At 36.3% G+C, this 15,310-nt stretch overlaps 1 protein-coding gene across 1 annotated transcript; it reads right to left on the minus strand.

The window, feature by feature from the left end:
• Window positions 1–609: 609 nt before the first annotated feature.
• On the minus strand, window positions 610–14,973 carry LOC125677301 (uncharacterized). The gene is made up of 2 exons (XM_048915309.2): window positions 14,012–14,973; window positions 610–4,390 (listed from the first exon to the last, which is right to left on the minus strand). The coding sequence occupies exon 2, from the start codon at window positions 4,383–4,385 to the stop codon at window positions 3,423–3,425; it is 963 nt and encodes a 320-aa protein (XP_048771266.2). The 5' UTR covers window positions 4,386–4,390; window positions 14,012–14,973; the 3' UTR covers window positions 610–3,422.
• Between the last annotated feature and the right edge of the window lie 337 nt (window positions 14,974–15,310).

Consider the following 15,310-nt stretch of genomic DNA (forward strand, 5'->3'; position numbering starts at 1 on the left):
AGCAGACACTGTGAACTAATCTATAACCGTGTTTATTATATAGCTAATAAATAGTCTAATATAAAATCTGCGTAAAATCTAGAGAATGTTAGCGTTCAATATCCTGAGAATTTATTGAACGCTAATTTTACATTGCGTAAATTGTATGCGCCCGAAACATTCCGAGTATGAGCGTTCAATATTGACGTTACCGTAACGACGTAAACAAGCAAAAATGGCAGACGACGGTCCTCCGAATCTGACAGAGCCGGTATTTGATATTTACTTAAGCATTATGTTTTACTCTACATAAATTATGATGTCCCCATTTACAAAATCAGTTTGCTTCATGCATTAATGACAGGTTAAATATTGAACAGTTAAGAAATGCATGCTGTTATTGCACACTGGCAATATTGATGAATTCTCGTCTATTTTGGAGTAGTTTGAGTTAAATTGGATATAACTTAACAACCAAATACTTTAGCTATATAATAAAAGGGTTATTGAACTTATATAGGTGAATATTGGCACTCGTTGGCTGTCAAAATGCACTCGCAAGCTCGTGCATTTTCACAACCAACTCGTGCCAATATTCACCGATATAAGTTCAATAACCCTATATTATTGAACACAAATAGCACACACTGTGAACTAATCTGTAACCGTGTTTATTGAACACACATAGCAGACACTGTGAACTTATCTATAATATATTTTGAACACAGAGTGGACAGTGTCAACTATAATCATATTTTGATTAACATACATAGTAGACATTGTAATATTAAATTTTCTGTCATCCATTTTTCAAACACAAAAAACTTTTCAAAACAATGAACTACTGGTAATGGTAAATCAAACCTCCAGAAATATTGCAAAACAACACTAACAGTAAAACTAAAAGTAAAACAGTTAACGATGATTTTCAGAACTAGTCTACTGCACAATACAAACAAGTTCCTTAACTTTACAGCAACTTTTACTACTAATAGGATCTATAATGAACTTCATGTGAAAATGCTATACTTCCAGTATACGAGAACACTTTGTCACTTTTTAATGCTGTTTTATAGGCTATTGGTTAGTTTTGCTGTCACTTTTTAATGCTGTTTTATCTAGGCTATTGGTTAGTTTTGCTGTCACTTTTTAATGCTGTTTCATAGGCTAGATTGATTAGTTTTGCTGTCACTTTTTAATGCTGTTTCATAGGCTAGATTGGTTAGTTTTGCTGTCACTTTTTAATGTTGTTTTATAGGCTATATTGGTTAGTTTTGCTGTCACTTTTTAATGTTGTTTTATAGGCTATATTGGTTAGTTTTGCTGTCACTTTTTAATGTTGTTTTATGGGCTAGATTGGTTAGTTTTGCTGTCACTTTTTAATGTTGTTTTATAGGCTATATTGGTTAGTTTTTCTGTCACTTTTTAATGTTGTTTTATTGGCAATATTGGTTAGTTTTGCTGTTTCATAGGCTAGATTGATTAATTTTGCTGTCACTTTTTAATGTTGTTTTATAGGCTAGATTGGTTAGTTTTGCTGTCACTTTTTAATGTTGTTTTAAAGGCTATATTGGTTAGTTTTTCTGTCACTTTTTAATGTTGTTTTATGGGCTAGATTGGTTAGTTTTGCTGTCACTTTTTAATGTTGTTTTAAAGGCTATATTGGTTAGTTTTTCTGTCACTTTTCAATGTTGTTTTATCGGCAATATTGGTTAGTTTTGCTGTTTCATAGGCTAGATTGATTAATTTTGCTGTCACTTTTTTATGTTGTTTTATAGGCTAGATTGGTTAGTTTTGTTGTCACTTTTTAATGTTGTTTTATAGGCTATATTGGTTAGTTTTGCTGTCACTTTTTAATGTTGTTTTATAGGCTATATTTGTTAGTTTTGCTGTCACTTTTTAATGTTGTTTTATAGTCTATATTGGTTAGTTTTGTTGTCACTTTTTAATGTTGTTTTATAGGCTATATTGGTTAGTTTTGCTTTCATTTTTTAATGTTGTTTTATAGGCTATATTTGTTAGTTTTGCTGTCACTTTTTAATGTTGTTTTATAGGCTAGATTGGTTAGTTTTGCTGTCACTTTTTAAATGTTGTTTTATAGGCTATATTGGTTAGTTTTTCTGTCACTTTTTAATGTTGTTTTATAGGCTAGATTGGTTAGTTTTGCTGTTTCATAGGCTAGATTGATTTAATTTTGCTGTCACTTTTTAATGTTGTTTTATAGGCTATATTGGTTAGTTTTGCTGTCACTTTTTAATGTTGTTTTATAGGCTAGATTGGTTAGTTTTGCTGTCACTTTTTTATGTTGTTTTATAGGCAAGATTGGTTAGTTTTGCTGTCACTTTTTTATGTTGTTTTATAGGCTAGATTGGTTAGTTTTGTTGTCACTTTTTAATGTTGTTTTATAGGCTATATTGGTTAGTTTTGCTGTCACTTTTTAATGTTGTTTTATAGGCTATATTTGTTATTTTTCCTGTCACTTTTTAATGTTGTTTCATAGGCTAGATTGATTAATTTTGCTGTCACTTTTTAATGCTGTTTCATAGGCTAGATTGATTAGTTTTGCTGTCACTTTTTAATGTTGTTTTATAGGCTATATTGGTTAGTTTTGCTGATCTGTCTCCACTTCAAATACAGTACAAAATCTCACATATATGCAAGACTTACATTTCCATTCCACTAATCAAGTACAAACTCCCACTGCACCTGTTTCATTAAATATCAGGTCTATCATTATATAGACATCTTGTTATGCCCTGTTTCCAGTGCTGTTAATTATCATGTAAACACATCTCTTTATGGCCCTGTTTCCAGTGTTGTTAATCATCACGTAAACACTTCTGTTTATGGCGCTGTTTCCAGTGCTGTTCATTATCACGTAGACATATCTCTTTATGGCCCTGTTTCCAGTGTTGTTAATCATCATGTAAACACTTCTGTTTATAGCCCTGTTTCCAGTGCTGTTCATTATCACGTAGACATATCTCTTTATGGCCCTGTTTCCAGTGCTGTTAATTATCACGTAGACACATCTCTTTATGGCCCTGTTTCCAGTGCTGTTAATTATCACGTAAACACATCTGTTTATGGCCCTGTTTCTAGTGCTGTTAATCATCACGTAAACACATCTGTTTATGGCCCCGTTTCCAGTGCTGTTAATTATCACGTAGACACATCTGTTTATGGCCCTGTTTCCAGTGCTGTTAATTATCACGTAGACACATCTGTTTATGGCCCCGTTTCCAGTGCTGTTAATTATCACGTAGACACATCTGTTTATGGCCCCGTTTCCAGTGCTGTTAATTATCACGTAGACACATCTGTTTATGGCCCTGTTTCCAGTGCTGTTAATTATCACGTAGACACATCTGTTTATGGCCCTGTTTCCAGTGCTGTTAATTATCACGTAGACACGTCTGTTTATGGCCCTGTTTCCAGTGCTGTTAATTATCACGTAGACACATCTGTTTATGGCCCTGTTTCCAGTGCTGTCTCTGACACCCGATACAACAGTATCTAGATAACCTACAACTTCCACAGTATAGAAACTTCTCCTTCTCCATTTCTTGTTTCCGACAGGTAGGGGACGAACAGAAAATGTACACTTCCTCATACTGTTCCAGTTCCTCTGCCAGCTTCTCTTTAGGATTCCAGTCTTCCTGTTTTAAGGAGCTAGTTAAACCATCATTAATAGATAACAATTTGACACGGTCATAAAATTCCCACACTTCCATCATTCTTTCACACTCTACTTTTGATTTTTGCAGCTTTACCATGTACACATCCAATTCATTAATAACATTTGATTTCAGTATAGTTCTCCTTGTAGGGCTGTCAGCCAACTGTAATAAAGCTGCTAATATTTTTGCACAATAGGAAACTGTTTCGAGAGAATTCACTCCAAAGGATGCTTGCCGACATTTGATATTTTGATAAATGTGTCTCACAATTCCTCGCTTCATGTACGGCGTTACCAGAGTCACCTTTCCAGCAATAATCAGTCTGTACAACACAGATAGACATTTCCTCACAAGGTGTGGATACTCCCTCTGCTCCAAGCCTGAGAAAACTACAGCTACTACATTCCTCCTGTGGGTGTTAACTCTCTTGATCACAGCCACTGTTGTCAAACACTCATTGAAGAGTTCCATCACATGCAGTAGTTGTAAGTTGGTGCATTTTTGATCAGATGCATTGAGGGTATTGTCTACCATGTACACAAGTCTGTCCGCTGCCACCTCTCCAACACACTGCAGAACCTTCCAGTAGTTCAAATAGTGTTTACTTTTGAAGCTGGCTCTCATTTTCTGAAGCGTCTCATAAACGGTATTCATGTTTTTGTAATGCAATTCATCGATATATTTGCATATATCTGTAACATAGCTTTCAATACTTCTAGTCGACATATTTCCTGAAAGAAAATGAAAAAAGTTTCATCTTTTAAAATTCCTTTGCTACACAATTGTCGCACACAATACCCTACTGTTTCCATTTACACTACGCCAAATGCCAGTTCAGTGATTTTTTTCTACCCACTGGTACTGGTACCCATTCAATTGGGAAAAATAGCGTCAAAATCGAACAAATTGGGAATTTTCTACCAATGTAACGGCAAATGATTTTAACTAAGAGAAAAGAAAAAAGAGAACAAAACAAGAAGTAGTGAATTGGGAATTTTTAGTCTCAAAATTGGGAAAAATCAATGGTTTTTGGCATTGGGAATGGTACCGTTTATCGGTACCAGTTATATAAGGGAAAAAATCGCTGCAGTTTGAGGTAGGGTAGGTACTACCAGACTATCAGTAACCGTGGCTAGTGAAAATGTTGCTACACAAAATATACGATATACTTACGCTTACCTTTTTACCACTTTGAATTTGTTGGTCAATTTTGTTCAGATTTATCTGTCTTTTAAATTACAAACAGGATGTATTGTTGTTGTTTATAATTGTTTGATTTATAAGAGGGAAAAGTTGAGGCTAAATATGACTTAACACGACAGTTTACGTCGGTTGGCGTTATATTCCCCGCATTAAATGAATAGGTGGATCCTGTAGTTATCCTCCTTTAAAAATATTTAGATATTACTGGGCGTTTAGTGCAAGGGCAATTTCATAAATAATATATGTTTTTAAATGACTTATAATTTACCATACTTAATGGAATTATAATTCATATTATCACTTGGGACACGCCAATGACCATTTCATGCTTCTCTCAGTCCTACGGTCCTACCTTATATACATATTAGATTGCATAACAACGCATCGCTAACCAAAATAAAATGCACTAAACTTATCGTCATGATTAGGATTATGTAGGGAATATACATGCATGTGCATCAAAAGAACAAATTTTAACAAATGCTTTGCAAACGTGGGGATACCCTCACAATGTTAGGTGACCAGTAAATGTAATCTTTTTAAGGAAGTCCCATAGTGCAGGGTTCAAAATTACCTCATGTCCGTAAGTCCGAGACTAGTAAAAACCATGTCGGACTAGAAAACTCTTTATACCACTAGTATGGACTAGTGAAAATCCGGAAATCAATCTTGAATTGTTTAAGATTTTAGCAAGATTTGTCTGAGTCTCTTAGATGTTTAAACTTACGGTCGATTGCTTGCAAGGTTAAGTGTTTGTGTGACTATGACATTCTGATCTTCCAAACACATGGAGTGCTTTCAAGACCGACGTTCTTCGAACGAGCATAAATTCCTGCCGATTCCGAACTCCGAGTGTGCATCACGAGTTCGATGTGCAAGAACTGCAAGTAGTGTGATCTAAGAACAAGCACGTTTTCGTCGTTCGCGACTCTAACACAGGAGTTTGTAACACTATAGCTAGAGTGAATTTTATTGACTTTATTGATAAAATTTCAAACTCCTGTGACTCCAAGAACTGAGCATGAAAACAACAGGAACGTCGATCTCGAACGAACTTATTGACATTTATAAAAGGATTAACTCGGAGATTACTGTATGCTTCTAAAGATCTTGAATGCAAAATAAAGTATGGTGGTCTTTTTCTTCAGTAGGTGTCAAAAACTGAATTGATTGCACTGTGATGTGTTTGATTTCATTAAATACCATTGAATAAAATGAAGATCATCAAATATGATATATACTTGTTTGCCCAACTATCTCTTTTGTATTGCTTATAGGAGTTATTCACCTTTCATACTGGACGGACTAGTGAAATGCTTTACGGACTAGTGAACATCAATAGTGACTAGTCCGTACAGACTAGTGCTTGAAAAAGTTAATTTCGAACCCTGTAGTGACCTTGACTTAAGGGCCCTCAAATTAATAGAGTTCTTCCTCCCTCTCTTGATAAAAATCCTACATGTGAAATATCAAATCAATTGAGATAAATATGAGGCCTGCAGGGTGTCTACAAGGTTTTTCTATAAAGTCACATAATGACCTTGACCTTCAGACCAAAAGATCAATAATAAGGGTTCTTCCTCTCTTGACAACAAAACTACTTGAATTATTAAACCCACTGAGCAAAAAAGCGTCTACAACTCAAGAGTTACACAAACATATTCAAACAAATAGACTTATTAGTGTCAAGTCCTGTGGAGATCCGGGTTAGAATAGGTCCATAGATAGTACCCCCTTGCTTATCGTAAGAGGCGACTAAATGAGGTCGTCCTTCGATAAGACCGCAAAAACCAAGGCCCCGTGTCACAGCAGGTGTGGCACGATAAAGATTCCTCCCTGCTCAAAGGCCATCAGTGCTGAGCATAGGCCTAAATTTTGCAGTTCTTTACCAGCAATGATGACATCACGATTTGAGTGAGAGATTCTCGAGAAGGACGTAAACAATATACAATCAATCGAACATATAGTAACCCACACACAGTCTCGTTACTATATTACCTCTGATAATGAATTGACCGCTGCGGTGGTCTAGAGGTTAGAGCGTTCAATGCCGTTCGCCCCGCATGTGGAAGGCCTGGGTTCGAATCCCAACCCCTACAGACTTAATTTGTTTAAACAGGTAGTGACAGTTCCATCGCCAAACACGTAGCATCAGGTGTGAATGTCACCGAGGCAGGTCCTCGGAGATGACCTTAAAAACGGATGTCCCATGTCACAGTAGGTGTGGCATATGCTAAAGAACCCTAAAATTTGAAGCCCTTCGCATGGTCTTGATGATGTCTCCATATGAGTAAAAATTCTTGAATGAGACGTTAAACAAGATACAATCAATCATACTGAATTGCGAGGGGATAATTAAAGATGTTTATAGGACTGGACACACCCAAAGCTGTGCAAATTTGAACAAGAATACCGCAAACGGTACTCCATACGCCCGTCAGACAGTGAAATTCAACCTGGAAGCATATTATGCACTCTGAATTGATACAACACACATTCTGAATAGAAAAGCCTTAAAGTGGGTCATGGTGCACCAATCCATCTGGCATTTTAACTGATTACATATTTCTCTAAGAAGACAAATGTCAATGCAATATCTGTATCTATGATGAGGAAAAAGTCCAGGAAACTATTTGAATCAATCTACTTTTAGCCCTAAAGTAGGTCATGGTGCACCAATTAAGTTGAAATGTGAACTGATTATGTATTTCTCTGAGAGGGAGGGTGTGACAAAATCTCAGGGCAATACTTGTGACCATATCGAAAAAAAAATCATCTGGAAAACTGTTTGACCTACTTCTAACCCTGAAGTAGGTCATGGTGCAACAATCCAGCTGAAATGCTAACTGCACTTATATTTCTCCAAGAGGCAGCTTGTGACTAAACTACCAGGCAATATCTGTATTCAAAATGAAAAAATGTTGGAAAACTGTTTGTTTGACCTACTTTTATCCTGAAAGTAGGTCAAGGCGGACCAATCCAGCTGAAATTCAAACTGAATTTGTATTCCTCCAAGAGGAAGCCTGTGACTACCTAAATTTAAAGGCAATATCCATAACCGTAATGAAAAAAGCCTGGAAAACAGTTTGACCTATTTTCAGCTCAAAAGTAAGTCAAGGACTGACTAATCCAGCTGAAATGTGAACTGAGCTTATTTTCCTCTGAAAGGAAGCCTGTGATTAAATTTCAGGGCAATCTCGAGGGATTGATATTAACAGAATTGTCCGATTGCCTGAGGCAAGTGAAACCCCAGTTCAAACAATGAAACTCAATACACACTTGCCAGATGGGGCAAGTTATTTTTTCAGTCGGAAATGTGATTATTATAATAGATGTGTTAAGCTTGATGAATATCAAAGATTAGAAAGTTAAGTCCAACTCCATATATTGTTTTCTTTACCGAATCGTCAGATTATAGCGAAGGTCCATTCTAGTAGATCGTACTGTGTCCTATCAGTACGTTGTTTTGAATAACACAAACTATCCGACATACAACCTGTTCTAGTCATGCTTGTGCCAAAATGGGGGCTTCACAACCGTCTCTCCAAATATTTTAGTGAGGTAAACGCCCAGAAAGAAGACGACAAAAAGGGGGTGTTGAAAATAAGAATAAATCTGAATTAAAAAGAAAAGTGGGTGACAATCCTAAAACATTGATCATTTTAATCAAATACATGTATCAAAACTTCGCCTCATGTTACATCCCTAGTCTGTGTTTTTTGTTTTTGTTTTGAGGTGAAAAGATCTCTTTCTCTTCATTGAGCTTTGTAATTTTCTTACTTATAACATTCAATGACATTTTTCCCATCGATTGCATTCAACTACAATAACGCAACTTGTATGGCATAATTCACAAATATAAACTTTTTACATTTCGGGGAAGAAGGAAAAACTTGAAAGAGGAAAAACTGTTAAAAAGAAGGGAAAATTCAGTTATTCACCAATTGACAGAGGGAGATAATTAGCATTACTGGTTGATATAGGCTTATTAGAGTCTAAAATATTTCGGGCAATTAAGGAAAATTTCATTCGGGCAAGTAAAACTTCGAGTTTACTTGCCCAAAGTTAATGTCTATCCCTGTTATGCATAATGAAAATATCTGGAAAACAGTTTGACCTATTTTTATCTCAAAAGTAGGTCAAGACTGATCAATCCAGCTGAAATACAAAATGAACATGTATTCCTTCAAGAGGAAGCCAGGGCAATATCTGTATCCATAATGAAATATGTTTGACCTATGTTTAGCCCAAAAGAAAGACAAGGATAGCCCAATTTAGCTGAAATGCAAACTGAACTTGCATTCCTCCAAAAGGGCAACATCTGTATCCATAATGAGAAAAAGCACGGAAAACTGTTTGACATATTTTTAGCCTAAAAGTTGGTCAAGCATGGCCCAATCCAGCTGAAATGCAAACTTTACTAGAGACGTCAATCTACCTGAATCGAGTCCGATATTCGGCCCCATTCCAAATCCAAAAAATCCGGGCTTGAAAATAACTTTTTATGTCAGACTGTTAGGGTATAATTCCAACCAGTCTGCAGAAAAATTTAACAGTCCACCAGAGTTTTTCAGAAATAAATAAACATATTTCGTTCATATTATTAAAATAACAGAATTTAACTTGATATGCCTTGGACAATATTGTAACACTTAAGTGAGATTTATATTTACTAATCTGGTTTCTCTGATATCACATATATGTCAAATGTGTGTTAGGATCCCATAAGTATATTTTCCAAAATGACATTTTAGAAAATTGACTACTTCCATCGGACTGACTAAAACAAATGTCAATCCATCAGACTTTTAACCAGTCACAGACTGACGGGCATATATGTTAATTTTGATCCCTGAAAAGTGTCTTTTTTCCCAATTTGGTTGTCAAAAATTCGCAAATCAACCAGCCTTCAAAATCAAGAAATGTTCATTTATTTGATAAAGAAATATGAAAAACACCACCGTCGTTCGTTGTTTGTTTACGTCTAAATGATAATTATGCGTGTAATATGAAGTGCTTGAACGATCCTGAGTGATGATAATGCACATTGTACTTGGAAACTTCGTTTAATAACGCTTAGTATAAAACATATGTACAACAAGTTTTGATTTTAAAAAAAGAATTGTTCAGTAATGTTCTTAACATTTAACTCGAGTGTCAAGAGTTTTGGTATGCTACAGTGAAGTGTTTGTTTTGTGTTACTGTAACGTGGTCTAAAAATTACTTGCGAACGAACTAATTAAAAAACCATATCGTGCAGTCGAAGTACTATAGAAAAATGATTGATCAGAAATCGAAATCAGGGTGCAAGCGCATCGATACAATGTTTCGTCAGCAGTAGGGCTGGGACGATTCAGGGTTAACTCAATTCGGTTCGGTTTCGATTCAGAACAGCACGATTCGGTTTTTTTTCGATTCGGTACTTTTTAGGTCCAATTTACCTAGTGACAGCACAAAAATTTTACAATTTTAATGAGTAGCATACATGATTTCATTTTATTCAAATTTTGTATAATTATAATTCGCCATTTGTAAAGATCAATATCTATTTGTAACTGCAAATTATAACTTTGATAAAAAAAAGAAAACATTGACACTCTATCATATTTGTTATATATCAATGTGCTGCATAATTTTAGGATTATCAAACAAATCATTATAAATCTATCGTCAATCGAAAATATATATGATATTGTTTTCATTTATATGTAAAAATTCAACAATTTCATCAACTGATCTATCCTTTATTGATTTACTTCTCTCTCATATTAACTGTCAAATAATTTAATCTGTGTCCTTATCAATGATGTTGATTTCACGCCAGCACTGACAGAAATGCTATATGTCATTAAAAAGATAAACTGCATTGATCTTACAGACCATATTTTGCTGGTGTCTGAGTGGTGAAAATGCGAAATCTCAACACAGTAGTGATTTAAATCTATGTTGCATAAAAATCCACATGTTCTGAACTTAACTCGGACGCCATATTTGTTGTTTTCAGTGTATGTAAAATCTAAACCGAGCCGAACCGAAATCTGGAATTTGTAATCGGTGCATCGAATCGAATAGTATGAATCGCGGTGCACCGAAATTTTCGGTGCACCGCACAGCCCTAGTCAGCAGCTAGTCCCTCAGTTCATCAGCACCTCCCGAGTGTGATGAAAACACTGAATACAAAAGCCAAAATACAGAAACGAGTGCATGTAGCAAGTGTGTTGACGAGTCCCATGTTTGAATACGTCCTCTGAAGTATGGGATCTTCATGCAAGGTACTCAATAAAAACGGGATCAGCAAGGTGCATCAAGATCCATACTTCAGAGGAAATATCCAGCTGTCATTTAGTGTCATTGGCTTGCCTGATCCCCTGCTCTACAGCTTGTGTTGAAAGACTATTCTCTTTGATGAACACAATATGTACCCCGCTCAAATGAACACTCAGTTAGTCCAACTTTGAGAGCATGCTCAGCTTGAGGGAAAAAATTGAGACAGCAATGACAAACACTGTAAATCCCGCCCCCACACTAATTAAGGTTCTGAAGATCTTTATCATGACTATTATATTTTTATTATTGCCTGTCAGTAAACAAGCCATGTGCAACTTCCAACTTCTTTGGCGCCCCCTCCCACACATCCATAATTTTATGGATCTGTGCAGATATGGAAAAATTCACAGGCATCTGTTCAAAGTATGGACACCACTACCCCCTCCCCCTTCTTATTTTTGGGCAGCAATTATTTTTCAGAAATGTGTGGATTCCCCGTCTATCCCATCCTAATTTCGATTTTATGTAGTCGTGAACATGCTTTTTGTAAGCCTTATATTTGCCTTATACTGTTATAAATAATACTGAAGTATTTTATTATACCAGTCCAGTAGAAGGCCAATCTCTAAAGCTAATAAAAAGCGTGAAACGACTACATAAATCGAAATTGGTATGAGACAGACAAGGAATCAACACATTTTGGAAAAATTGTCACCGCAAAAAAAACAAGAGGTACTGTGAGCAATGCTCACTAATAATACCCCCCGCTTACCCCAATCTCCCAAAGGGTGTTGGTAATAGGTATAAACTACCTCTTTTCTGAGTGTAAAAAACAAATGGCATGACAAACCTTGGGTATTCTCGTTTGTAGGGAGAAATGGATTATCTAGGAACACAGCATCTCCATGCGATGAAAAAAGCCGTTAAAGAATTTAAATGGAAACCATATTGCTACTTCGATGTCCAGTGCACGTGACCTTTGACCCCCAAATCGATAGGGAACATCTTCATCCCATGGGTAGTCCATATGTATGATATGGTGACTGTAGGTGGAAAGGATAACGCTTTAGAGCCCGGAAACCATATTGCTACTTCAATGTCCAGTGCACTTGACCTTTGGACCCCAAAATCCATAGGGAACATCTTCATCCCATGGGTAGTCCATATGTATGATATGGTGACTGTAGGTGGAAAGGATAATGCTTTAGAGCCCGGAAACCATATTGCTACTTCCATTTCCAGTGCGCTTGACCTTTGACCTTTTGACCCCAAAATCGATAGGGAACATCTTCATCCCATGGGTAGACCATATATATGATATGGTGACGGTAGGTGGAAAGGATAATGCTTTAGAGCCCGGAAACCATTGCATCTACAGACGGACGGACAACCCGATTCCAGTATACCCCCCCCCCCCCCCAACTTGTTGCGCGGGGGTGTATAAAAATCAGAAAGGGGGGGGGGGGGGAGTACTTATATCTATATATCAGGTGTCTTTGAAAAAAAATGCAGGGATCGAAATTAACATATGCCCGTCAGTCTGTGACTGGTTAAAAGTCTGGCGGACTGACTGACATTTGTTTTAGTCTGTCCGGTGGGACTGGTTAATTTTCTAAAGCATCATTTTGGAAAATATTCTTATGAAATTTTATACACACATTTGGCATGCTTTGATCTGTAGATATCAGACGAATTTGATTCGTAAATTATATAAATCCCACATTTAAGTGTTATAATATTGTCTGAGGCATATTCATTTTTTGATTTAAATTTCATTTTAATTACATTAACGAAATATGTTTAATTATTTCTGGAAAACTGTTGAACTGGTCAATTTTTCTGCGGACTGGTTAAAATCATTCCCCATCAGTCCGGCTGGACTGGTGACAAAATGTTAGCTTCAAGCCCTGAAATGGGGGGATGGAGCCCCCTTTATTTTTTGTAGCATTTCCCCCTAACGTCAGTAACTAAATAATATATAAAATAAGATCAATTGACATTATTATGGTCAATGGTCACCATTAAAACCATCCTTTTTTGTCTGTTATTTTTAATTCATCTCTGACTCTTCATCTTTCTATAAATAATTCTAAAGAATTCCAAACGTAATTTTAGAAGGGCATGCTAGCCAGTCAAAATCGCGCACTTATTCTGTGCAGTATCAGTACAAAGCACTTCGTGGTATAAAACGGAAAATTGAGCTGTAGACCCATGTTTTGTTGCAGTTTTCGGAGATAATAGGCAATAAATGCAGTCATGCCATACACGGTTTTTTAGTTGAATGATTGTACAAGAGAATGGTAGTAAGTACATTTACATAGCATATTCCCTGGAAGCTCAACAGGCCGACATTCTCGGGGGGTGCCATTCGGTGTCATTTGAAGCTAGGTACCTTGTGTTATTATTAGTATACAGAGGTCGTAAGTTATTTACAGAAATAAGTGCCTGTGGTCCAAGACACACTTGTGCAACAACACACAATATATAAACTACTTGTCATAGATAAGTTTAATTAATAACTTGATAAAAGCATAAGTAATTTATTCCAATTTTGGTCCCAAAGCAAAAGGCAAAGGAAGAAGGTACAAATCACAATTACTTGAACACCAAATACTGAACAAATAAAGAACATCTAGCCACAGGCACGTGTATTAATTATTATTATATAGTATAGCTTGTGAAGTCTATGAAACAATCGCCTATCTTAGTATCCACTAGTCTGGAAGTTTTAAAGTAAAGACTAAAGTACGTAGCTTCGTTTGCTGGCCTAGACCTTCTAACTTTCAAAACGTTACTGTGATGGGGTAAACCACAACGACATTCAAAACGAATTGCTTGGATAACATCCCGAATCATAAATAATCAATGAAAATCACACAAACCTTAAAAATTATTTGCTATAATCTGTCGTTTTCTAGCTTTCGCCTCTACAACAAGAGATAAACCGGAAGTAGATCAATCAATAGTAAAGTTTTCGCGGGAAAAGAAAAATAGGCGGATCTTTAAATTGTTTCCAAATAATTTTTATGGACTTAGTATTTCAGTGAAATACTGATCTCCGAGTTAGGCCTACATATGTTTGTTACGATTCAATAATTAGAATTGAACTTAGACTTAAGCCATCAAAGGGCGGATCCATAAAATTTACAAGGGGAATGCTCTTAAAAATGGTTATTTTCTGTCCAAAAAAAAAAAGAAAAAAGAAGGGAGGATTGCGAACCCCAAAATTGCACAAAATTGTTTAAAATGATCTATGAAAGGGCTTGCCATAAACCCCGCTACCTTCCTCCACACCAGCCCCTATGTATAGATGACTGATAATGAACACATTGTTCAAAAACGTATCCATAATGAAAAACAAGATGTACGTATTTGTGAAACACAAATGCCCCCGATAGTGGCCAATTCCAAAGATGGCCAAGGTCACAAGGAGAGATATAAATCTTTTTTCAAATGTTCAGGGAGGTGGAGGGGGCGGGGAGGGGGCAACAATTTTACAAAAGCGGCACACGATTGCAGTGATGCCTGTAACTCGGACCTATAGGTGATTGCTCCTGTCCTAAATGAGGCGGCATGTACATAATCCTCGTTTGAGGATTAGCGTCTCATGTTCAATGAAATAAGTGTCACCTAAGTGCACATTAATGGCTAAAACCGGCCGAAGCTGGAAATAAATAACCAGACATGAATTATGAAGGCGTCATTCCAAATATTCATCTCAACCGAGATTAGGGCGGATCTAGAAAATGTTCAAAGAGATTGTGAGTCAAAGTGGGGGTACATGCAAAAGCCGAAATAGCACAAAATGACCTTTTAGTGGATAACAAAATTCAACAAAAGGGAGTAGTACTGTGCATGTAACGGATTGCAAACCTCATACCCCCCCCCCCCCCTCTAATTCAGCATCTTTGGCATAATGGGCCATTGAATATGGATTTTAAAATGGTCTTGGTATCTGGTGATGTCGATCGCGCGCTCGTGCAAAACAAAACTTTTATACCATATAGAAAGTACATGCAGTGTAATGAAATCTTGTCACAACTATTAATTATACATTTCCTTTATCATAAGACACAAAATGAATTTACTTTCGTACGCATATATAAACTAATTGATATTTAATATTTTCGTATCTTAGGTTTATAAGATTGCTATATATGTGTGGCTCATTCATTCATCCT

This window comes from Ostrea edulis, chromosome 3, assembly GCF_947568905.1.
Source record: "Ostrea edulis chromosome 3, xbOstEdul1.1, whole genome shotgun sequence".
NCBI lineage: Eukaryota > Metazoa > Mollusca > Bivalvia > Ostreida > Ostreidae > Ostrea > Ostrea edulis.

Excerpts from the sequence above, each read along its gene's own strand:
- LOC125677301 (XM_048915309.2), bottom strand. The coding sequence starts at position 4,385 with ATGTCGACTAGAAGTATTGAAAGCTATGTTACAGATATATGCAAATAT.